Source organism: Microtus pennsylvanicus, chromosome 21 (assembly GCF_037038515.1).
Source record: "Microtus pennsylvanicus isolate mMicPen1 chromosome 21, mMicPen1.hap1, whole genome shotgun sequence".
Classification (NCBI taxonomy): domain Eukaryota; kingdom Metazoa; phylum Chordata; class Mammalia; order Rodentia; family Cricetidae; genus Microtus; species Microtus pennsylvanicus.
Window position 1 is genome coordinate 36,317,244 of NC_134599.1, and position 26,248 is coordinate 36,343,491.

General features: G+C 39.8%; 1 protein-coding gene across 6 annotated transcripts in view; it reads left to right on the forward strand.

Annotated features, from left to right (window-relative positions):
- Positions 1-25,951, forward strand: part of Foxn2 (forkhead box N2) — a 51,619-nt gene extending 25,668 nt beyond the window's left edge. For all 6 annotated transcript variants that reach the window (XM_075954980.1, XM_075954979.1, XM_075954981.1 and 3 more), the window contains 4 exons: positions 9,521-9,615; positions 12,578-12,642; positions 19,847-19,915; positions 21,895-25,951. In XM_075954980.1, coding sequence (XP_075811095.1) covers positions 9,521-9,615; positions 12,578-12,642; positions 19,847-19,915; positions 21,895-22,403 — 738 coding nt within the window. In that variant the 3' untranslated portion in view covers positions 22,404-25,951. The remainder of the gene's footprint in view (positions 1-9,520; positions 9,616-12,577; positions 12,643-19,846; positions 19,916-21,894) is intronic.
- Positions 25,952-26,248: the final 297 nt, after the last annotated feature.

The following is a 26,248-nucleotide window of genomic DNA, read 5'->3' on the forward strand; positions in this document are numbered from 1 at the left end:
CGGCCCAAAGGAGATTTCTTTGCCTCAGAGTGACAAAGGGCAGGGGATAAAAGACAAAGACAGGAAATAGAGCGTGAGGGAGAAAGGGAAGGAACAAGGGATAGGGGGAAGGGATATTTGTCCTGGAGGGACAAAGGACTGCGTTTGGATAGAGAGGGGAAAGATGGGACACATAAGCAAATGATTGGCAGTTTATAAAGGTAAAAGGGGAAATCCCATGTTAGGATGAGGTGTTTAATTTTGATTGGACAGGTCAATTAGGGTAGCCAAAGGCTTTTGATTGTTGGGCCTCAATACTTTGATAGGTGGATTTAGTAGCCAGCCTCAGGAGGAGGAAGTGGACAAGTAAAGGGAGTAAACCTTGGTGGCTACCTTTAGGAATGCAATCTAGAGGTTTTAGCAGGCCAGAGGGAATCAGAGAAGGACAAGGCCTGCCAGAGCCATGTTTGTCATACTTGGGCTGTCCAGAGTCCCTTCACATATTATATCATAGCTGTGCACATGTTTTTGTATCCTACCAGAGTGGATATAAACTCCCTATGATCAAGAAATTTAGTGCACTAATCACTTACAGATTTATCTACCTACTTATCCCCTGTCTAACACAGGGGTTGGTAACAGGGGCCCTGAGTCAACCAATTTTCAACCATATTAAAATCCAGTCTCTTAGCAGTCAAAAAATTTAAAGACAACACAACAACATACAGATCCAGACTTTCTGTATTTTCAACCTTTACATGGCGTTTTGAAATTACTCGCTTTTTAAGAACTTTATTTAATTTTAAAACTTTTTTAATCTAATGCAGTACATATTCTTTCTCTTCTCTCTCCCAAGCCTTTGTACATTTAAAAATACACTGTAACCCATTTAGGGTTTTTTTTCTATCTGAATCTGTCTATTCTGTGTATCTGTGTTCTGTCTGCATGAGCAAAGCTCCAAACCTGTTGTGCAGTGTGTTGGCAGAGTTTGCACTGGCTGCTTAAGCTTGCAGACAACGACTGGGAGATGTGTAGGGGCCAGTGTGAGACTGCAGGAACTGGCCGCACTGCTTAGCTCATGGCGGTTGGCGGCCGCCTCCATCTCACAGGCAGCTGTTTGAAGATGGCGTAGGCAGATGCATCTCTGCACTGCAGCTGGCCTGAGACTGCGAGACTGGGAAGCTGCATTTGTCTCTTTCTGTGCATTTAGAACCTTTTTCAAAACTTTCTCAGGCTCTATGTGGACGTTCATCTCTTGTCCCTCTGGCTGGCTGCAGTTTCCAGACTCCACCCTTCTTCCCAGCATCCTCCTCATCCGGCTCTCCTGCCTAACCTTATTCTGTTCAGCTTTTAGCCAATCAGCTTCTTTATTAAACCAATCACAGTGACATTTATTCATACAGTGTAAAGGAACATTCCATAGCACTTAAGGTAAACATTTTTTGCTTTCTTGTTTGATTTTTATATAATGAGCTTGCATATCCCCTCTCCCTCTTTTCCTCCCTTCTTCCCTCTCTCCAGATAGGGTTTCTTGTAGCCCAGTGGGGCTCAACAAACTCACTGTGTAGCTGAGGATGGCTGTCCTAGTTACTTTTAAATTGCTGTGATAAGATACCATGACCAAGAGAACTTATGTGAGAAATGTTTACCCATCATGGTAGGGAATGACCGCAAACAGGCAGGTGTGGTGCTGAAGTAGTCTCTAAAGGACACAAATGTAGCAAGAATAATAAAAACCCAGACACAGAGTTGGAGTTCAGGTTGAAGATCAGAAAAGCAAAGCAGCCAACCATGAGAGAGACTTTTTACCTCTACCAAATCTTCAGACTGAAAGGGCAAGATCCTGTCTCCACGAATGCTCAGACTCAACACTCCAGTGAGTCCTGTCTCTTCCCCTTTATATTCCTGTCTCTGCCCAGCCATATTGCTCCTGTCTCCACCTCCCTAGTGCTAGGATTAAAGATGTGAGCCGCCACCACCTGGATCTCTTTCTGGATTGATCTTTTGTAGCCCAAGGTAACCTTGAACTCACAGATACTGGCTCTCGAGCCCTGGGATTAAAGGTCTGTACCACCAGTCCCTGGCCTCTAGTGGTTTAGCTTTGCATTCTGATCTTCAGGCAAGCTTTATTTTTTAAAATACAAATAAAATATCACTATACACAAATATGAGGCAGAAAACTGAGAATGGCATGAACTTTTGAAACCTAAAAACCCATCCCCAGTGACACATTTCCTTCAACAAGGCTATATCTCCTGATCCTTCCCAAATAGTTTCACTACTGGGGACCATGTATTTAAAAATAGGAGCTTGGGGAGACTTTTCTCATTCAATCACCACAATGGCATGGAAGTCATTAAAGATTTCCTTTTATTTTTTTAGATTTTAAAACTGAATTTTTAAATTTAAATCATGGCTGACCTCGAACTTACTCCTTAAGGTCCAAGAAAACGCTGAAAGAAGACCCAGGACTCAAGTAGTGTGCAAGAACAGAGTGTTTATTTACCAGCATATGTGGGGTTGGTCACCTGTACAAAATGGAGACAACCCCGAGAGGATTGTGCAGGCTCCTTTTAAGCATAGCTAGGGGAATTTTAGGAACAGTTAGGTCATCTCAAGCATAATTGGTTAAGCAGGCAGCAGTTATATTAGTATATTAGTATATTTTTAATTGACTGAGGTTTTATCCATGGATCTACTTGGGTACATTTGAAGGGGATTGCAGGAATTGTCCTTGACATTGTGGGACTGACTCAGGCCTTGTTTGTGCTCTTTCCCTGGTCCCCTGAATGTAAAGGTGTTTGTTTAATAGTCCTTTGTTGCGGGTTTTTTGTTTTTTTTTTTTTTGTTTGTTTGTTTTTTGTTTTTTCGAGATAGTCCTTTGTTTTTAAAAACAGATACTGAAATGTAGACCCAGCTTGTAAAATGGAGGAAGTTTAGATCTCTCAACTATAGAGATCAGGATAGTCTGGAACTCAACAGAAATCTGTCTACTTTTGCCTCCTGGGTGTGCCACCACCACCCAGACTGTTTTATTTTATGTGTATGTCAGTAAATGCCTATGTGTAGTGTGAAGGTCACTTGTTTGTTCCCGGCTGCTCAGCCCCGAAATAATCACACAGAAATCATATTGTTTGCAGTACTGTTTGGCCAATAGCTTACACGTGTTTCTGGCTAACTCATATATAAAATTAACCCATCTCCATTAGTTTGTGTATCACCACAAAGCTGTCGCTTACCAGGTAAAGAATAAAGTTCTGGTGTCTGTCTCCAGCAGGGCTATATGGCTTCTCACTTGACTCTGCCTTCTTTCTGCCAGCATTCAGTTTATTTTTCCCCACCTAGCTCCATTCTACCCTGCTCTGCTATAGGCTCAAAGCAGTTTCTTTATTAATCAATAGTATTCACAGCATGCAGAGGGAAATCCTACATCATGTATGTGTACACTATATGCATGTAGGAGCCTACTTAGACCAGAAGGCATTAAATGCCTGGAACTGGAGTTAAAGTGGTTATAAGCCACCATGCAGATGCTGGAGAGTGAACCTAGGTCCTCTGCTCTTAACTTCTCTTCCAACTCTCAGTCCTAGGCTTGAACTCCTGATCTTGATCTGACTGCCTGTTTCCTCAAGTATTACAGGCCTGTGCTGCCACACCTGCTAATCTGAGCAATTGCAAAGGTTCAGAGAAAGAAGTAAGGAGTTGAGAGCTAGAGAATGGGAAAGGATATTATCTTCCGTTTAGGTAGAATTTGAGAAAGAGAATTATCTGTCCGGGGAAAAACAAGACAAAAATTGTAACACTAGAGCACAATTGGCATGTTATCTATCACAAGTAAGAGAGAGAAAAAGCAGTGAGTACAGATACCACCAAAGTCCAACTTGGTGACCACTGATTTTTATGTGAGTGTGTGAGAGGGAGCAGAGATGAGTCAAAGACATCTGCATCACCAAAGGCCAATCCAGCACAGGTGACAGCTTACAAAACTGGGAACCTGGAACACACTGCCCCACCTGCAGACTGCTCAACAGCTTGAGGAATGTCCTTTCTAGGTGGCTCAGTTGGTCTACACCTCTTCAAGGAAGAAGCTCAGTTGGTCTCTGCTGCTTTCATTTGGTTCTTAACTTTCAAGGTCTCTGTTTCTTCTAGCTGTGGGGCTTGTCTCAAGGTCTTTGTTACTCACCTAAGAAGAATGACTCTTGGAATTCTTTGTTTACTCTGGGAGAGAAGGACCTAGTAACTTTGTTTCGAGTTTTTTAACTTCTGCTTGAACTTCCTTGCGGGTAGAATGTTTCAACCCCAGAGGAAATTGCTTGATGTGGATGAATTCTAGTAGGACACTGCTTAATAGTTGGAGATTTAGGAGTGTTATTATTCAGGGACAGAGGAAAAGCACCAGTGGACTTATTTATTGACCCAGGCAGATCTTAATGTAGCTCAGGCTGGCCTATACTGGAACCTGATATGCAACTAAGCATTTGAACTCATGATGTTCCTGCCCCCCACCTCTCAAGTAAAGTTTTTCATCACCACACCTCAGTGGTGTAGTGGGAGGCTGCTTGTTGGTTGTCGGCTTTTTTAAACCCGAAATAATCACACAGAAACTGTATTAATTAAAACATTGCTTGGTCCATTAGCTCTAGCTTCTATTTGACTAACTCTTACATATCAATTTAACCCATTTCTATTAATCTGTGTATTGCCACGTGGCAATACACACTTGTAAAGTTTTTGCATGTTGGACTCTGGCCATGTCTCCATGGTGTCTTTCTGACTCTGCCCTTCTTTACCCCGGCATTCAGCTTAGCTTTCCCTGCCTACCTAAGTTCTGCCTTGCTATAGGTCCAAAGCAGTGTCTTTATTCATTGCTAATCACAGCACATAAAGGGGACTCCCACATCACAGTGGTATTTGTTTTGATGAACCCCCCCCCCCTTTTTTTTTTTGGATTTTTGAGACAGGGTTTCTCTGAAGCTTTTTGGTTCCTGTCCTGGAACTAGCTTTTGTAGACCAGGCTGGCCTCGAACTCACTTTTGAGTCAGCACATCAGAACGTATTTTCCCGTGCATCTGTGGAAGACAAGTCCGCTGTACTTTCATAAAGTTGAAGTTGGTTTTGGTCCCTGAGTGAATGTTATCTAGAGATGACAGTTCTCCCCACAGAACACAAGGTCTGCTTTCTGTTCCTTTGTATTATATTCTCCATACAACTTCAGAAAAATCAGATCTAAAGAAAGGGTTAAATCTATTCTCCTTTTCTGGGGATCAAACTCACAGCCCTTGCATATGCTTGGCAATTGTTTGCTACTGAGCTACTTTCCTAGTCAGCATCCAAATCTTACATTTTTCTGAATTTTTATTAAATGTAAGCGAACATTATGACTGAAATTTTAGTTTGTAAACAGAATTAAATTTTTCCTAGTTCAGTTACAGTTTTAATGTTTTGTAATTTGGTGATTATACAGCTATATGAAAAGACCTGACAAGACGGACCTTTTAATATATAAGGCAAGAACATAACATTTCAGAAATAGTAATATTATCTTCTCAGAATTTATTATTTAAAACTTTTATTAAGATGAATCTTTGCAATTTAGCCCTTAATATATTCTTTTCTACAAAACCTTTAATGGTTTTTCAATCAATCTTAAAGTTTAAAAATTAATGATGGTAAATGAGAGAATGCATATTTTCTGTTTTCAGCATCCAGGCACTTTGTTTCTTACAGACAAATATCATTTTAGATCAATATTTCTAAAACTTTTATCATTTGTGCCTCATCATTTAAGTAAATTTTAAGTGAGATTTAGTCCGAAATTCTTTTTGCAGACTCTAAAATATAGATGAGCAAATTCATAGTTCGTCTCTTGTTACCGAGGGCTCGTGAACAGACCAGTGGAAGGAAGTGCTGCCATGGCAACATAAGCAGACTGTTATTTGAAACTACTGAAACTGCAAATTCTCAGTTTTACAATTTGGTGCTTCAAGGAAATAGCTTTTTCTGCTGTGATCAAAAACAGTTTTCAGACTTTCTACTATAGAATTTGAAAACAAGACTCTAAACAGTTTGCAGGAGATATCCCTGGAATATCAAGGTAGAACATGGGTAGTAATTGATGGAATTGTCTTGGTCAATGTAAGAGAAATTATTTGTGTATATGAAACCTAATTGGAACAAAGGATGTGTGTTGACGGTTTTATTTCCCAATTGTCAAAACATATCCATCATTTGTCTAAATGACTGAACAAAACTCTAAGTGGGTTTTTATCACTTAGTCTAAAAATACATTTGCATACAAATCTTAACATTTCTTGGGAAAACTTGTCAGTTGCTTGGGTTCTTTGTTATTTTTGTTTGTTAGTTTTTGAGACACCGTGCGTGTGTAAATATAGTGGTGTCTGGGACAGAACTCATATAGACCAGGCTGGCCTCGAACTTAAGACAGTCCTCCTGCCTTTGCCTCTCGGGTACTTGAATCACTCCACCTGGCCTCAATTCTTCCTCTTTTTTGTGGTGCCTTGACACTGAGTGCCACAGAGATGACTCTCCTGATCATTCCTCCCTGTGTGACTGTTGTAAGAGACACATCAGTTTTCCTTCTACATGTCTCTGTTGTCAGTTGTCAGGGTGTTTTAAACTGCCCTGTTATGAGTGCATGGACTTCTCTGTAAATAAGAAGCTTTTCCCCTTAAGTTAGTTTTGGCCCCTACTACTTACTACCTAAACCTTTTTGAAATTTACTTTTGTTCTTATTAGGGTTTGGTTGTTGCTGGTGCTGCTGTTGTTGTTTGAGACAGTGTCTTTCAATATAGCATTGGCTGTTCTGGAACTCAACTCTGTAGACCAGTCTGGCCTCGAACTCATAGAGATCCACCTGCCTCTGCCTCCCAAGTGCTAGGATTAAAGGTGTGTGCCACCACTGCCCAGCTCTGTTGTTTGGTATTGTTAATCCTCTTCCCCTAGCATTCAGCAAATACCCTATGGCAATTTCAGAATATCCAATTAATGTTCATTTATTTTGGACTGTGTTACTTGGCTATAAGTTATTTTATTGAATCCCATTATAACTCACTTGGATCTTTGATTTTCTTTGTGGGTAAAATGTGAAATGTCTGACTCTCACATTGTTTTATCTTGTTTCACATAATCATAATAAGTAGCAATAAATATCTTGGGCTTTTAAGATTTTTTTTTTAATTTCATACTGTATGTGTGATTATGTATGTGTGTGTGCGAGTACCAGCAGAGGTCATACTGTATGTGTGAATATGTGTGTGTGTGCGAGTACCAGCAGAGGTCATACTGTATGTGTGAATATGTGTGTGTGTGCGAGTACCAGCAGAGGTCATACTGTATGTGTGAATATGTATGTGTGTGTGCGAGTACCAGCAGAGGTCATACTGTATGTGTGAATATGTGTGTGTGTGTGTGCGAGTACCAGCAGAGGTCATACTGTATGTGTGAATATGTGTGTGTGTGTGTGTGTGTGCGAGTACCAGCAGAGGTCATACTGTATGTGTGAATATGTGTGTGTGTGTGTGCGAGTACCAGCAGAGGTCATACTGTATGTGTGAATATGTATGTGTGTGTGTGTGTATGTGCGAGTACCAGCAGAGGTCATACTGTATGTGTGAATATGTGTGTGTGTGTGCGAGTACCAGCAGAGGTCATACTGTATGTGTGAATATGTGTGTGTGTGTGCGAGTACCAGCAGAGGTCATACTGTATGTGTGAATATGTGTGTGTGTGCGAGTACCAGCAGAGGTCATACTGTATGTGTGAATATGTGTGTGTTGTGTGCGAGTACCAGCAGAGGTCATACTGTATGTGTGAATATGTGTGTGTGTGTGCGAGTACCAGCAGAGGTCATACTGTATGTGTGAATATGTGTGTGTGTGTGTGTGTGTGTGCGCGAGTACCAGCAGAGGTCATACTGTATGTGTGAATATGTGTGTGTGTGCGAGTACCAGCAGAGGTCATACTGTATGTGTGAATAAGTGTGTGTGTGCGAGTACCAGCAGAGGTCATACTGTATGTGTGAATATGTGTGTGTTGTGTGCGAGTACCAGCAGAGGTCATACTGTATGTGTGAATATGTGTGTGTGTGCGAGTACCAGCAGAGGTCATACTGTATGTGTGAATATGTATGTGTGTGCGAGTACCAACAGAGGTCATACTGTATGTGTGAATATGTGTGTGTGTGTGCGAGTACCAGCAGAGGTCAACAAGTGCACAGACCCCAGAACTGCAGTCGTGTAGTTGTGAGCCCTCTAGTGTGGGTGCTGAGAACCAAACAACAAGTGCACAGACCCCCAGAACTGCAGTAGTGTAGTTGTGAGCCCTCTAGTGTGGGTGCTGAGAACCAAACAACAAGTGCACAGATCCCCAGAACTGCAGTAACGTGTAGTTGTGAGCCCTCTAGTGTGGGTGCTGAGAACCAAACAACAAGTGCACAGATCCCCCAGAACTGCAGTAGTGTAGTTGTGAGCCCTCTAGTGTGGGTGCTGAGAACCAAACTTGGAATTATTGCACGTACAGTGCAGTATATTATGAACTGCTGAGCCATCTCCAGCCACAAGCCTTATATTTTAAACTGTGGAACAATATTTTTTGATCATGCCACTTTATAAAAATGACACAGTACTCAAAGATAAAAAGATCTCATTAGTAGACTAATTGCTGCGAGAAAGAGTTTAGGGAATGGAAGCAATGTGGAGATAATCACATTAAACCTTACATCATATAAGTTTTTTTAATATTTATTTATTTATTATGTATACAATATTCTGTCTGTGTGTATACCTGCAGACCAGAAGAGAGCACCAGACCCCATTACAGATGGTTGTGAGCCACCATGTGGTTGCTGGGAATTGAACTCAGGACCTTTGGAAGAGCAGGCAATGCTCTTAACCACTGAGCCATCTCTCCAGCCCCATCATAAAAGATTTTATACAAGGAAGGGTTAGGGGAAAAGAAATGAGTAAGTTTGTTTTCCAAAGAGTTATTAATGTAGTTAGTTGTAAAGTACAACTTAAATTTTAAGATTTTTTGCAATATGAAAAGCATAGGCTCAGTGACATGGCTTAGAAGGTAAAGGCACTACTTACTGCTGAGCCTGAGGGTCCTGGATTTTGATTCACTCAGGAAAAGGAAAGGACTGATTCCTTCAAGTTTTCCTGTCTGCACTCATGACTTGTCTTTCTCCCCATAAATGAATAAGTTTAAGCTTTATAGAAGCTTGGGTGTAAATAAGTTTTAACCTCTCTCATCTTGTGGTTAAAGTAAACTATGTATTTCATGGTGAGTGCAATGAGTCATGTATAACAGACTCATGTCCACTTGAGGGGTATGGGGAAGTAGGTGTGAGTATTGCAGCAAGTGGATCAGCATCTAGCAGCAGGCACAGTGGTAACTGCTGCATCTCCAGCCTTCACTTCAGCCTTGGCATGAAGTGGGAGGTTCCCCCATATTCTTACTCAGAGGAGTCTGATAAACTGATACATAAAAGTTCGGGATTTAATTCTTCCACACTTTTTTCTAGGTTAATGGAAAAGGTTCCTTATGGTGTGTTGATCCAGAATATAAGCCCAATCTTATGCAGGCCTTGAAGAAGCAACCTTTTTCCTCTCCACAGAGGTAAGCACTTTCTGTGTGATTTAGATTTATTGTGTGAAATGGAGAAAACAAGTCGTACAGACTTGTTTTATTTGTGCATTTATTAATTGTATAGAGAAGTATTTACAGGTAACATTAACCTAAGGTATTTTCCTCTTGGTTAATTTCTTTTTTTCTAGGAAATGAAATGTTGTGAGTTATTTGATTGCACTGTGTAAAGAGGCCACTGTGGTTGGTTAAATTTATTTTAAAAAAAAAAACAGCCAATAGCTAGGAAGGAGGTATAGGCAAGATTTTCAGACAGAGTGCTCTGGGAAGAAAGAGGGGTCACCAGCTGGATGTCATGGAGGAGGAGAGATAAAAGCCATGAGCCATGTGGCAGTGTGCGGATAATGGAAGTGGGTTAAGTTATACAAACTGGTTAGAAACAAGCCTAGGCTATTGGCTGAACTTTCATAATTAATAAGTTATTGTTAATTATGAAATAAGTGTTGTTATTTGGGAGCTGGCTGGTGAGACAGAAAGACACCCAGTATATTCCAGTATAATAAAAACTCAGGATTCACAATTTAGTTAAAGACCTGATAAATCTAAAGGCAGATCAGAGTCAGTTGATTGACCCTCTTTCCTTCGGAAATTCCTTGAAAACCCTCTCTTCTCTTTTCCTGTCCTCTCTAGCAGACCCTTCAGTCCTCCAAGAAATCTATGGCTAATCCCAGGCAGTCAATTGCTGACTCTGTTCTTTGATTCAAGATGACCTTATTGGCATGGTGGAATGCCTGTATGCACAATTCTCCCACAACAATAAAATGCTAGATGGTTGGGGCTGGAGAGATGGCTCAGAGGTTAAGAGCACTGATTGATTGTTCTTCCAGAGGTCCTGAGTTTAACTCCCAGCAACCACATAGTGGCTCACAACCATCTGTAATGAAATCTGGTGCCCTCTTCTGGCTTGCAGGCACACATGCAGACAGAACACTGAACAAAATAAATAAATAAATCTTTAAAAAAAATGCTAGATGGTTGAATATAAGTTCTCAGAAATAAAGTCAGTGCAATATAAGTAAGCTAAATAAATTATATGACTTCAGTTACAAACAAAGACTCATTTTAATTGTTTGCATGCTGATAATGACTTAATAAATTAAATGCATATTTAAATTTTTAAAATAAGATGATTCAAAGTTTATAATCATAGCATTTTTGATACACCATTTAAAGTTTCTTTTTCCTATTTATTTTGTTTTGCTTTGTTTCATCTTGGTGAAATGTGTCTCATGTTGTTTTAGTGATCCATTGCTGTGAAGAGACACCATGACCAAGGCAACTCTTATAAAAGAAAACATTTAATTGGGGGCTTCTAGTTTCTGAGGATTAGTCCATTATCATGGCAGGAAGCGTGGCACTGGAGCAGTAGCTGAGATCCTTACATCCTTATCCACAGGCAGCAGGCAGAGAGAGAAAGACTGGGCTTGGAATGGACTTTTGAAATTTAAACAAGTACACATCTACTCCAAGAAGGACAGACCTCCTAATCCTTCCCAGATATTTCCAGTTAGTTCTGCACTGGGAACAAAATGTGCAAGTGTCTGAGCTCATCGGAGTGCTGTGGGACCATGCTTGCCCTCCTGTCTACTTGAAGTTGATGATTCTCCTCCAAAATACTTCATATTTAAAAACTGAAGTTTAAAATTTTAAATGTTTGTCAAGTAAAATAGTGCTTTGCAGGTTTTTATGTTGTTGTTTTCTGGAAAACGTTGTTATAATGTATTTCCTTACAGCTTCCCCTGGCTTTAGTTTTTCTCATTTTGTTAAATCTGGACATTATATTATCTCTCCAAATCTGATTTTAAATCTTCTTTCTAAGGAAACCTTAAAGAATCTTATAATTCTACGATCTATATTTATTTGTGTTGCAGTTTGCCTTATTAAGATAAATCTTAGGAGGTAGTCTTTGATGCTTAATTTATTTTCAAAAGTCTGAAAGGTTATTAATTTTCTAATACATACCTAGGGAGAAAATTAAAATCTTACTGCAACAAATTCAGAATTTCCCATTGTAATTCATTTAAATTCTTAGGTAATACTGGTGCTTATGATATATTCTATTTAAATAGTAATTTAGAGCTAAAGGAACTGTCTGTAATGCTGGCGAATGTGACCCACTTCACTGTGCTCTTGACCAAGGGCAGCGTGGAGACACAAGTCACCTCTCATGTATCAATGTTAGATCTTTGCTTATCGTAGCTTTAGGTGTGAAAAGTAATTTTGCAAGGTTTTTTTTAAAGAGTAAATAAGAGCATGAGAGTTATCAATTGTTGACTTTAAAACTTTAATGAAATGAAAACATTTTGTTCCATTTTGCTGATTTCCTTCCGACACATTTTTGTGTGACCCTTCTACAATTTGTAAGTCTTGGAAAAAGAATAAGGTATATGTTAAAAATATTTTAAGTGAAATTAAAAGTTTATTTTTAATTTCACTTAAAATATTTTTCTCTACTATCACAAATAGAGCCCGCCCCCCCCCCCAAAGTTTTACTTTTCTCACTAAAAAACACCCTGGAAACTTAACTTTGTGTCATTATTATATAGAATTTTTCTTAAGTACTTATTTTGATAAATTCTTAGTGTTAAACTATTAGTATTATATCAAATTTTAAAATATGTTAGTACTGAATTCTTATATTTATTGTTCAGGGCATTTAAAATACATTATTATGTAACCGGTACAAAAATATTATATGAGAAATGTAATTGTTTCTGTTTTTGAAGAAATTAAGAGATAATTGTTTAACAGTAACAGAATAACTGTTTTTAGTTTTGACCCTGTGCACTTCAGCAGCTCTTTCTGAACTGAGTGCTATAAGCAAAGAGAACAAGGAGAACTTGAATGTTGTGGTTTTGTGGTGCATTCTAGTTGTGCCTGTGACTTGGTTCTGTAGAAGCAAGTAAGCACATCTATCTTCCTCCCTGTTTTTTAGTGGTTCTTTATCACCTCACTACTTGAGCTCTGTTCTCAAGCAAACTCAAGTGCAAACTCTTAAAGGTATGTATGAAAATCATCCAAAGTCACCATTTACCAACATTTGGTGTAATGTATATGTACTTGTTTTTTAGTAACTCATGATGTATAGGCATTTTATCTTCCTCTTCATTTATGTTACTTCTTTATATTTTTTCTTGAAAGTAGAATTTAATTTCTTAGTAATATCATTGGAGTTACTTCTGTATATTATTATGTGTCCCATTATAACTTTACATTTATGAAATAGTTGAAAAGAAACTATCAATAATATTTTGAGACAGAATGTCATGTAGTAGTAGAGTTAGCTGCGCAGAGACCTGCATGTTACTCCTTTGGTTTTTGCCTCCTGGTTTGTAAATTTTAAAATACTTGTTACAGTTGTTAAAGAATTTCACCATCCCTTAGATTAGGATGCAGTTCCAAATATTTTTATAGGTTATATCTGAAAAACTTCAACTTAGACTAATAAGTTGACTTCTTTTAAAGGAAGTTACACACACACACACACACACACACACACACACACACACACTTAATTTTTATGGTATTTTTTTATACTTTAGTTGTTTGGGGTTAATCTTCCCTTACCAACATTCTATCCGCCTTGGTCCCCATTCCCACCTAAGCTCTTCCATCCTCAGTGTTCCCCCTTCTCTCTTTCCCTTTCTCCTTCCCTCCCTTATTCCCTTCTTCCTTCCTTCTTTCCTTCCTCACTTTGGCTCTCTCTGACTGTCCTGGAACTCTATATAGACCAGGCTAGCCTCAAACTCATTAAGACCCAACAGCTTCTGCCTCCCAAGTTTTGGAATTTTTGCCACCACGCCCTGTAGTAATAAGGGCAGCGGGGCTGCGTCCCCAGCACCCCGGCTGCCTGGCTAGCTTATGCCCGAAATAACAACACACAAACTGTACTCATTTAATCACTGCTTGGCTCATTTCTATCTAGCCTCTTCTAGGCTAATTCTCACATGTTAATTTAGCCCATTTCTAATCATCTGTGTAGTGCCCCTAGGTACGCTTACCGGGAAGATGTCCATCCTGGGTCGGAGCTTCATTGCATGCGTCTGCCTGGGAGCTGGGAGCATGGCATCTCCCTGAGGCGTCTGTTCCCGAGAGGAGAGCTGTGGAGTCTGAGCTCACTTCCACTTCCTCCCAGCGTTCTGTTCTGTTTACTCCTCCCACCTATCTTCTAACCAATGAGGGCCAAGCAGTTTCTTTTTATTTAACCAATGACCTTCCTCCATCAACGCCCTGCTCATCCACTTTTTATGTCAGGATCACTTGTGTTTATTACCCCCTTTCCATGGATCCCGTACCAGTGTCCAGCGTCTGCACTCACAGAGACACATATGTGAAAATACGAAGCTAAGCTCTGTATATGGGAGTAAACATGCTCTGTCATCTTTCTCAGCCTGGGTTCCTGCAGTATTTCCACTTCCATCCATTTCCTCAAGTTGTGTAATTGTATTTTCCTTCTCTGCTGAGTTGTATATGTACCACATTTTCATTAGCCATTCATGCTGGTAGACATCTAGCTGATCGTATCTCTTTGCTTTTGCGAATACAGCAGGCGTGAACATAGATGTACACGTTTCTCAGTAATAAGGCATGGAGGCTTGTGGGTATATACCCAGGAGTGTAATAGCTAGGTCATAGCAGTTTCTGTCTTTAGTCTTTTGGAAATTTCCACACTGATTTCCAGAGTAGCTGCAGGAGTTGATACTCTTAACCAACAGTAAATAATGGTTATGCTTTCTCCGTGCCCACCAGCATTTGTTGTCACTTGTTTTCACAGCCACTCTGACGTTAGCAAGATGGAATCTCCCAGTTTGTTTGTTTGTGTTAAATAGGGTTTCATATAGCTCAGCTGGCCTTTTAATTTGCTATGTAGTTAAGGATGACTTTGAACTTCTGATCTTTCTCCTTCCACCTCCAAAGTACTGGAGTGAGAGGCATGCACCATACCAAGTTTATATTGCGCTGAGGATCAAATCAGGGCTTCATTTGTGCTAGGCAACTACTGTAGCTGTGAACTGGATTCCCAGCCGTCTGTGGCTCAGTTTTTGATTTGGTTGTTCGTTACTTTTTTGTTTTGTTTTGTTTTAGTTTAGTTTTTTGGATATACTAGGAATGAATTCTCTGTCTTATGTGACTGGGAAAACAACTCTTTCACCCTGTAGGCTGTCTTCTTCACTCAGAGTCAATTGCCTTATCTGCTATGCAGAGAGATGCTGTTAAATTTCGAGAGCTCTCATTTGTCGATTGTTGGTCTTCCTTCCTTTGTGACTGGAGTCTCTTCAGAAAGACCTTACCTATGCTTGTATCTCCAAGTGTTTGCCTTAATCTTTCCTCTAGCAGCTTCAGAATTAAGGGAATTCTTTTCTATGTTTATTGTTCTTGTCTGCAAGTGCTGAGGGTTAGAGCCTCAGCTGGCAAGCTCCACACTCGGGAATGTCTTTCAGTGGTGGAATTCTTTCCTGCTCATAATTAGTAGATAGATTAGCATACTTGAGTTTTTGTAGTGTTGTTATTTCAAGTCTTAAAATTCTTCCATGTCCTTCAGAAATGAAAAGTCTCACAGTAGAGCCTTTCGGCTGTCAGATGTTTGGCTCTTTGAAGCTTGTAAAGATGAGCTTTGGAGCATTGTGCATCCTGTAAAAATAAGGGAGGGAGAAGCTTCAGAGAAACCTTGCCAAGAAATTTAGTGGATGGGAATCTATTTCTGATGAGCCTCTGCTCCCTGTTACCTGCATGGGTAGGTAGAAGGGGTCTCATCACCTGCAGGCATTGCTGAGACACTTCTATCTTTATATCTGAGTGACTTCTGGGTCTTACCCTCAAAATCACTTCATCCAGGTTCTGAGACATACTGGGTTTTGTGAATTCTGGGCTTTCTTAGAATCTCTTCTTGCTCTTGTTTCACTCCTTCCAAATTTGGTTTCTTCCTATGGAAATATTTCACCTTGTTCTATCCTGTGTTTCTGTCCTTTCCTATGACATCTCACCTCTATGACTTTCTTTTAGCCCTTGCTTAGGGTTATGAGACCTATTCCCCCAGCCATGAGCTAGGTGGGAAGGGTTGATAGTCTAGATTAAAACAGTTCTAGGCCTGTTCTGGACTTGAACACAAAGTTCTGAATTTTAAGAGGCAAAACATAATGTTTAAAAGTTTACAAAAGTTCATATTTCAATTCAGCTGGTTAGGGCATATTTATAAATGAGAAAATTTCCCCCTCCTTCCCTTAAATTGTTTCTGGAGATGTTTGAAAAATAACCAAGTAGATCAAACATTCGTCACAAGTAATTGAGTTCCTACACTGTGCCCTAAGAGCCTTGAGATTTGCAGAGGTAACACTCTAGCCAACCTGCTTCCAGAAACATTTTTCCAGAGGCATTGCTTAGTAGTAGCATATTTGCTTCATACGGAAAGAGCCCTGGGTCTGATCCCCAGCAACACACTTCTGAAAAAGAGGAAGAGAAAAGAAAGAAGTTGTAGGTTGACTTTCAAGCAGAAAGGCTTTTCTAAGGAAGGAAGGAAGAAAGCCTGGCGATGGTGGTTCATGCTTTTATAAAATCCCAGGATGGGCTGGAGAGATGGCTCAGAGGTTAAGAGTACTGACTGCTCTTCCAGAGGTCCTGAGTTCAATTCCCGGCAACCACATGGTGGCTCACAGCCATCTATGGTGAGATCTGGTGCCCTCTTCTGGCATGCAAGCATACATGAAATGAATGTTGTATACATAATAAATAAATAAATCTTTAAAAAAAAATAAAAGAAAATCCCAGGACTTGGGAGGCAGAAGCTGATGGATCTCTTGAGTTAAAGACCAACCTGGCTTACACAGCTAGTTCCAGGATGGCCAGGACTGCACAGAGAAACCCTGTCTCGAAAAACAAACAAAACAACAAAGACTAAGAAAGCATAAGTCAAAAGGTAGAAGGTAACCGTGTGGCCAGGCAAAGTGGCTCATACTTGTAATCTCCTTAATTGGAAGGCTGAGGCAGGATAGCTGAAAAATTGAAGTTAGCTTGGGCTAAGACTTTTTTAAAAGGGGGGGCGGTGTAGAGGAAGGGAGTGAACTGTTCTGATGGATCTCTCTGACCCAGTTACAACCTCAGCGGTGTGTCTTGACTGTAAGTGATTTGAATGTCAAATTGTGGTTTACAAATGAGCTAGACATGCTACTGTATGATGTAACTAAAGGTGTTGCAGCTTTTCAAAAATAGTGTAAGCACTCTGAAGGAAAAAATGGCACTATTATAAAGGATTTTTGATTGTGATCATTAGCAAATATAGGCATCCATTCTGTTTAATTTTAACACCAAAGCTGATTAGTTATACCACAAATAAAAATTGTAGTTGCTACCAAGAGGATTTTTAACACCAAAGCTGATTAGTTATACCACAAATAAAAATTGTAGTTGCTACCAAGAGGATTTTTGTTGGTTAAAAGAAGTTCAAGATTCTACTTTGGGCAAATCCCTGTTAATTATATTCTTGAATCCTATAATGGTTTGGATTTTTAATGTTGAAATTAAATTGGTTCAGAGTTAATTGCCAAGTATGGCAGGAAGCCTTTTTTTTTAAAGAGTGCTTGCTGCTTTTGCAAGGACCTGTTTCTATCACCCAAGTCAAATGGCTGGCTCATAGTCAACTGAAACTACAGCTCTAAGGATCCAACAACCTCTTTTGGCCTCAGCAGGCACCATTGCACACATGTGCATACATAAATAAAAATCTTTTTTACAAAGAATACAAATACACACTAACTTTAAATGAGAAGCGTTTTAGGCGTCTGAATTGTGGATGATAAAATCCCTGTGATTTTCCTTGTTAGAGTCTCTCACTCCCCCTACCCTCCTTTTTAACAAAATTGGGAACAAGTGAAAAACTATTTATGGACTAGTAACTCTGCTACGTTGTGACTTGTGCCAGGACACGTGGCTGGGCACAAGGGGTTTGAAATCCAGCCCACCCTCCACTCATTTAGCTATTCTCCACGAGTCGGGAACACTTACTTGGAAAACTGCTTGCCTTTTTCCCAGTTCACAGTACGATAATTTGTTGTAGCTGCATTTTTTTTTTCAAAAGCATGAACTCTATCAAATTGTCTCATGTGGATGGACGCTTAAAAGAAATCTCACACTAGCTCAGAATTAGGGGTAGACTTACAAATCAGAATCCTCTGTTTGAATGGAGATCAGAAAATGAACCTCACAACCTGAACAGAGGCCAGATGCATGCTCTACATCCGCATATATAGTATAAGAGGCCACGCCCCAGTGGTCGGGTAACCACCAGCTGTAAGACTTCTACAGCAGTCTCAAGTCTCAAGAGGCAAGAATTGGAGAGCTCTGTTTGCCCAGCTTCTCTGTTGTGACGAGTGGCCTATCCAGTTCACGTTCTGTGTATTCCCTTAGGACGTTCCTCAACCTCCCTGAACTCTTCCTCAACCATTACCTGCTTCATTTTTTCTCCCTCATACTTACCACTGCCATCATGTTCTCATTGTCTCTATAAGTTTTGAGAGGTGACAGTTTATTTCTTTTTTCTGCTATATTTTCAGTGTGGAATAATGTTAGGCTCACAGTAGGGCATTCAACTTATTGAAAGAATAGCAGAATGGAGACTACACTGTATTCTGATTATTTTCTGCAGTTTCCACAGTAATCCTGGGTGCTTTCTAAATATTAAGGATGCACACACTTGCGTTCCAGAGGCCCATGGCTGGAGTACAAACTCCACCTGACTTTTAGGGAACCCCTCTCTCTGTTTATTTTTTTGAGATAAGGTCTTTTGTGTGGCCAGGCTGACCTAGAACTCACCTTTTCTACCTTTGGATTGCTAAAATTACAGGCAGGTACTCTAGTACCTGACATGGGAGATATATGTGAACTTATTATTAAAACCCGAGGTGGTAATATAGGCCAGGTCTGATGGTTCATGCCTTTATCCCCAGTACCTAGAAAGTTGAGGCTGGAGGAACACTAGTTTAGAGCCAGCCTGTTTGTCAAAGCACTTCACACCAAAATTGCAGTAGCAAACCCTAAGAGCTTGCAGTCATGATGGGGAGTAAACAAGTCAGTATCTAAGTTAAAGTAAGGAAATTAGAAGTCTCTAATGTAAACATATAATGTGAGATATAATTGATGAAAACTTCATCTCTAGATCTTGTGTTAAGTTTGTCTTTTAAGCTAAAGTTTATAATCACTGCTTGCACCATTTTATTTGTTTTTCAAGTAACTATTTGGACGAGTATCACCAAGAGGAAGAAAGCCTCACATCTACAGATGTGCTCACCTGGTACTTATCTTACTGAAGTAGAACCTTCTGGTTACCACATTTATTTGTTTGTGGTGTATTCGTGGGAATGGTCAGAGGACAGCTTGCAGGAGTTGCTTCTCGCCTTACCACGTTGGGCTCCTGTGATGCGACTCAGATAGTTAGACTTAGCCACAAGCACCTTTACCTTCTGAGCTGTCCCGAGGCCCTACCTATGTAGTTTTGAGACAGGATTTCACATTGTATCCCAGGCTAGTCTGGAATTCATGATTCTTGTGTCCCTGTTAGAATACCCAGCTTGAGGTCATTCTGTAAACCCTGTGTAGAGGCATAGACCTTAAAATCCAGAGGCAGAGGACAGGATTCTTAGGCGAGTCTATGTGATATAGTGAGGTCCTGTTTCCAAACACAGAGGCAAAATGTGTAGTGCTGGAAGAGAAGAGAGAACGCAGTCCAAAGCCCCAGAACCCATGTGAAAAAGCCAGGTGTTTGTAGTTCAGGTTCTAGGGAGGCGGGATTACTGGGGCTACCTTACCAATTAGGCTAACCTAATTGGAAAATTCCAGACCAATGATATACTCTGTCTCAAAAAATACCCCCCCACACACACACAAGATAAAAAAAACAGGAGATCTGATGGCCTTGAACAGCCTCTGCGGGCATCAGGCAAACCATGTTGCACAGATATACATGTAGGCAAAACACTAATACACATAAAATACTCTTTCAGAAATTATCAATAAGAATTGTTTTGGTTTCAGCTGTGAGCCTAGCCTTTAACAGCTGAGCCATTTCCCCAGCCCCAGGTTAGTTTTGAACTCAAAACAATCTTCTTCTGCTTCCTAAATGTTGGGTTTGAAGGTGTATGTCATGACTCCAGGCCACCTAAGTCCTAATGCTGACATTTTTGACATTAATGCGACCACTCTTTTCTATTTTCAGAATCTGATATTGATGCTGCCACTGCAATGATACTTTTAAATACTTCAATAGAACAAGAGATTTTAGAATGTAAGCAATCACTCTTTTCTTTTATTAAAATAAATTTTATAAATGCCTTTTCAAACTAATGGTTTAAAATTCAAGATGGCTAATGTCATAGCAGAATTTACTTTTTTTCCACTAAATTGTGTATTCATCTGAATGACTCAGTTTCTGTTGTATTGTATTTCTATTTATATAATCATTTGAAAAAATTAAGTTAATGCTGTGGGAGATTTTTGTGTTGATGAATAAATGGAGGAGGCAGAAATGCTTTCCAGAAGGTAAGCTTGAGGGGCTAAGGATAAAGACGAAAGCTGTGAGCACACTGTGGTTGGGGGTGTTTATCATTTGGGTTGGTGGGGGGCTCTGTGGGTAAGCGTGCCTGCCATCCACCCTTATCCTTTGTTCAGTCCTGGGACCTGTGTGGTAGAAGGGAGAGTTGATTCTCGGGCTATCTATCCTCTGGCATCCGTGCACAGTCCCGGGTGCATGTACATATACACAAAATAATTGCTTTTATTAGATTCAGCTGAGCTATACATTTTTCTCTATTCCCCTCTCCCCTTCGACACTCTCCCATGACCTCCACGCTCCACAAAATAATTTTTAAAAGGATATTTAGAGCTTGGAGTAGGAAAAGTGTTAAGGTACAATTGCAAAGACCATGAGAAAATGATGAAAAATTTAATTAAAGTTCTTTGATTGGTGCCGTACTTCTGTAATCTCAGCACCTGGGATGTGAGGCAAGAAGACCAGGAACCAGGAATTCAGGATCCCCCTTGGCTAGATAGCAAGTTCCAGACCAGCCTGGGATGTGTAAGACCTGTGTCCAAACTGAGAAATGAGAGACTAGCTGGGAGGCTGGGGACTTGAGTGTGTTTAGAAGGCTTGCCGAACAAGTGCAAGGCCTGGGCAAGTTGACCCTAAGCACCACAAAAGGTAAGAGAAGCAATGCAGAATACTGGGAGAATTTTTAAACTATGTGTAATAGATATAAGATTAATATCATGTCTGTAAAGGGTCTAACAAGTAAGAAATAAGCAGACAGGTCCCACAGCTGCCACACTAGTCAGGGACTCAGTCTCGGGATCTGTGGGAAGAGGAAGCAGAGAGGTTGAGCCAGAGGTATTGGAAAGGCAGTGTCTTTAGGACACTGTACTGATACGGACATGAACTTAAAGAGACTGGGCAGAGACTGGCAAATGTGACTGCACAAAGTGCCAGCACTAAGGGGGAGTGGGCACAGGGCCCCCAAGCGAGAAGCTGTTTACAGTTGACACCTGCTGGAAGGGGAAGCTGTTTATCCCAGTTGTAGGTCTCATGTCCACGAGCAGTATTTTGCTTTTATTTTTTTAATTTTATTTTATTTGTTTCTTACTGGATTTGTTTGGTTTAGTAAGAACAGGAGAGCAGAAAAGTCAGCAAAATATGTGAAAGTGGCTCTCAAAAGAAGAAATATGGGGAGATGTAAAGTAAGTTTAAGATACTGCCTTTAATTTAGGAAATAAAAAATGTAAATGATTGCTAATGGAGTATGTAAGTAGGTGTTTTTCATACACTGTTTATTGTTACGGCCACCCAGGAGTAATTTGAGCATACTTGAATTTAAAATACCTTTTCACTCAGCACTTAACAATTCTTACGCCTCAGAGAGAGAAAGGAGAGGGGGGGGGGGGTAGAGAGAGAGATATCCAGTACATATCCTTGCTGCAGCATTACTTGTACTAGTACAAACTTGGAACAGTGTAAATACCCACAGGGAAATTGTCAAGCAGTGGTACGGAGACATTCTTTGCAAATAGTACAAAGTAACTTTTATGTTCCACCAAAAGGACAGGCCATCTTTCAAATGGTTTTTAAATGTTTCAGATCTAGAAATTGAATTATGGGGAAAAATGCCACAAAACTACAGATTCCAAGCTCTTATTACTCAAAAGTGAGAGTTTGGGGGTCTGCTTTTGCAATCAGATACCTCTGACTTGTTGATAAAGTCCTGTTTCCCACAGGTGAGAAGCCATCACTGCAGAAGAAGAGGGGTTACAGCGGTGCATTCAGTGCCCCCGGCGCTGCGCGGCTGCAGGAGAGCCATCCTCCAGCCACCAGCATCGACCCGAAAGCAGACCACAATTACAGTGCCAGTAGCATGTCGGCTCAGCGCTGCGCATCCAGGGCGAGCGTGTCTTCCCTGTCTTCTGTGGATGAGGTGTATGAATTCATCCCGAAGAGTAGCCATGTGGGAAGTGATGGCAGCGAGGGCTTCCACAGTGATGAGGACACGGATGCTGATGATGAGGACGATCGTCTGGGAGACAGCGGCTATGCACCACAAGCTCATGAAGACAGTGCTCCCGAAGGACAGCCAGGCAAAAAGAAGAGGAAACAGTCATGTCAAGAAATTGACGAGGAACTCAAAGAAGCAGCGGGGTCGCTGCTCCACCTTGCTGGAATCCGAACCTGCCTTGGTTCCCTCATAAGTACTGCGAAGGCACAGAGTCAGAAACACCGGAAGAAGTAGGAATACTTACTAAAGTGTGGCAATACTCTTCTACTTAACTCTTCACAAGGGATATCAGAGCCATAGCGGACTTCTTAGCTTGAGGGTAGGGAGGAGTGCCACTTGTTTCTTTCTAAATATTTTTTTGGTTGCTTTTAATTTTTTGTTTTGTTCAATTAAACAGTTGCTCTTAGGATCATGACTAATTGTAAATCTGATATAAGAGTCCCCAAACAATTTCTGTGAATAACTGTCTCCCAGATTTGGAAAATTTTGTATAAGAAAATTCTCAGCCTCTGTCTTAAACTTGTAAGGGGAAAAAAAATCAATCTCTTTTGTTAATTGGTCAAATACAAGAATTGATAGCTCAGTATTTTCACTTTTGTTCCCATTGTGTAGTCAACTGTAGTTACTCATGTAGCTAAGCACAGGCTGGCATCTTTCTCACATGCTCCTCTCCTGACATAATCCAGAGGTGAAATGCACACCTTTTGTCTTACTGTTTTAAGTTATTCTTTGTTGCAGCATGAGCATGGCCAAACATAAATGGAAACGATCCTAGATGCCTAGAAGGTTCTCTGGTTTGTAGGGGTGTGGCTCATCTCCAGATGGGAATTCCTACTGCAATATCTTTGAAATGTTCTTACCTCACAGTTAATGCACAGCATCCCTGGGGCCTTTACCCTTTCCCAGAGTACTTTGCAAGTGTTGTTTGAGTTTTAGCTACTAGCTGTCTTTGTTAAGTAAAAATTGTCCAGTGAGAGGATACAGTCAGAGTGTATCATGGGATAACATACACCTTTACACACTTTAAAAGAGAATCTTGCGTTTGTTTTCTAAACATAGTGTGATGAAATATTGGGAAGACATGTTGTAACATCTTAAGTAAAAGTAGGTCATTGAGGACAAAACTTTCTAAGCTTTGTATAAATTAAAGTTATATGTGTAATGAATAGACTTAAAACATTTGATAGGAAACTGTAGATATAAACATCTTCAGGGATTTCAAAATAGGTATAAAAATTAGATCTTATACAGAACTTTTTAAGAGGCAATGTAATACCTCTATGTGCCATTAATCCATGATAAAATATTTTATATTACTATTCCAAACGGCATTGGCCAAGATATTTTACGTATTTCAACAAAACTGCCTATATGAGACAGTTTTCATATCACAGTTTGACTATAGTATTCAGAACAGGGATACTAATACTGTAGCTCACAAATATATTTTTTTACAGTGGTGGGAGAAACTTTGAGAAAGTTTAGTCTTATTTCATGATGCACCCTGCATCCCAGGCAGTGACCTTCTTTGCATTTTTCTAATTTATAGGCATAGATACACTTGCTGTATGCACACACATACAGGCTCAGGTTAGTTTCCTGCTTTGAAATGTTTTTATGACTATAAAGCATTTCTTGGATTTTTTTTAAAGACAAATATTTCATTTTTACTTATTAATTTTATTTGGGCAAAACTGTCAAATGAGAAGAAAAACTAAAGCATGTTTCTTAACTGACCATATTTTCAGCTTTAACAGCATTAATACACTCTTGTTTCCATGTTAGTTATAATTAAATATGGATAGCTGTATTAATGGAATGGGTGCTACTAAAATATTGACATTTTTCTTTTATTGATAATGCAGGATGAGGAATTTTAAATCTTCCTAACTCATTAATGTTATTTCGCCAAAAACCAGCTATGTGAAGATAGTCTTTTACTGCAAACAGTGAATACAGTACCAACTGAAAGTATGCTTTGCCATGGTGTCAGTCATAAAGCAGCTACAAAGCTCAGTTGAGTAAGCACAGTATTTTGAAGTGAATCACCATGGCCTTCTGGACAGGGCTCACACAGTGTCCAGGATCTGTTCTGAAATTCTCTACAAGTGTTCTCCAAGTTCCTGTTTGTTAGCTCTTCTGTAAGTAGAGGAAATGACCTGAAGTAGGAGGAGAGAATTGCTCTTTGCTCGAAGAGACCTCGTCAAAATGCCTGTTAGGCAGTAGCTGAAAATCTTTTCTTTGCCTCTTCAGTGGATTCTTATTTAAAGCTGTAGCCATTAGCAAAGATGATAACTGCCTGCGCGCCAGCAGCAGCGTTCCCTAACAGTTTGCACTTAGTTCTCGTGTGGAATTCAGTGTTTCATTCTCCATGTGCTGCTGTGTCCGGGCATCCATCTCAAGGGGAGAGCCTTCTTCATTCTGGCCCCTTGTGATGTTCTTGGGGATGGCGCTCCTGCTTGGAGACATAGTGGGAAGCTTCCATTTAAGGAAGTCATTCCAAACCTCATGGACTGGAAATTCCCACAGTTAAACACACTTCATGTAATAAACATAACCTAGAAACCAGGGACAACATCCACGTTGTTAAACTTGTTTTTGCTAAGGTATACTTTGTCTTATATCAGAATAAGAATTTTGTTGCAACCGTTTCAGTTTTAATGGATCCCTAGTAAAAGCTGTGTCTTGGCACTGTTATCTTTATTTTCCACATTGCCAAGAGAATCTGTGTTTCTTGAATACATCTTTGAAATTTGTTTGTGCAATATATTACTAAATTAGTTGATCTTTTGCTTTTTAATTCAAAATGAAAACGTTGCCTAGATCAGTAGAAAAGCAAGGGGTGCGGCACCCCTTTCCACCTGGGACCCTTGCCTGTTCTTGGAGCCAGCATGACTTATTAGATTCCTTTGTATATTGTAAAGTTGAGCATCTCTATTTTTTCCACTGTTTGAGGCATTTGTAAAGGGTTCCTACTAAATGGTCAGTTAATACACACATGTTAGCCAGTTCAAAGCCAGAGCAAGTGTTAAGGCAATGTCTGTATGTTTGTAGACTGGGAGGCCTTTTATAGCAACTCAGGCTGCAGGTGGGAGTGCTCCCCAAAGCCTCCAAACTGTTACCCCAAATAGAAGACTACTTAACACCCTTCAAAAACCATAGCATTTTCTAAAGCAACTTCTGAGGCTTTCTAGTTTACGTATGTGTCATAGGGTTTTTTCTTTCTTACTTTGAAATGTGTAAGTTTTGATTAAAGTTTACTCCAATGTGTTAATGATGTAGTCAAATATTTATTGAAAGACACAATAGAGTATTTTAATGTTATACCTGCCATTTTTCAAGAATATTCTTTGCATCTAACTGCCAGTGCCATTGTCAAACTTGTTTTCAAAATTGTACTTTTTTTTATTAAACAAAGTGCTTAATTTTAAAGTATTATGTTGCCATCATATAGTGTATAAAATGTATAATTGCCAATTCATTGTAACTTATTTATTTTTAAACAAAATATAAGAATACTTTTTGAGTAAAGAAATTTGTTATTAAATTGTTTCCTTGTTTCTGATGTAGCATAAAATCTTGTGAATTTAACTGCCAATAGATGACCAGCCACAAGTGAACCTCTTCTCAGTTGCCACTCTTTGCTCACAGTAAAACAACTTACAATTGTTTAGTTTTTGTATCTAATCTCTGACTCTTAAAATGTTTATAAAGTTTATTTTTACCAAAGAGATGCAATTCATTATGATAAAGTTGCAGAGTAAAAGCCGTTTTGTAACATTTTTGTGCTTTGTTCTTTTATTTGTGGGGTGGAGTAGTCGAAGCTTTCCATTTCAAGTGTTTTTAAAATATTTTAATTTTTACATGAGTGTGTGTAAGTGCACATGCATATGCCTGTGTGCATATATAGAAGACAGGACAACTTTGGAGAGTTGGTTTTCTCATTCCACTTTGGTTTTGGGGGCTTGAACTCAGGTTCAGTTTTTTGCTATGTCACCAACACTTGAGTTATTTGTTTGTTTTGGCAGGGTCTCATGTAGCCCTGCAGCGGCTGTGTTACTGTGAGATTATAGGGTTGT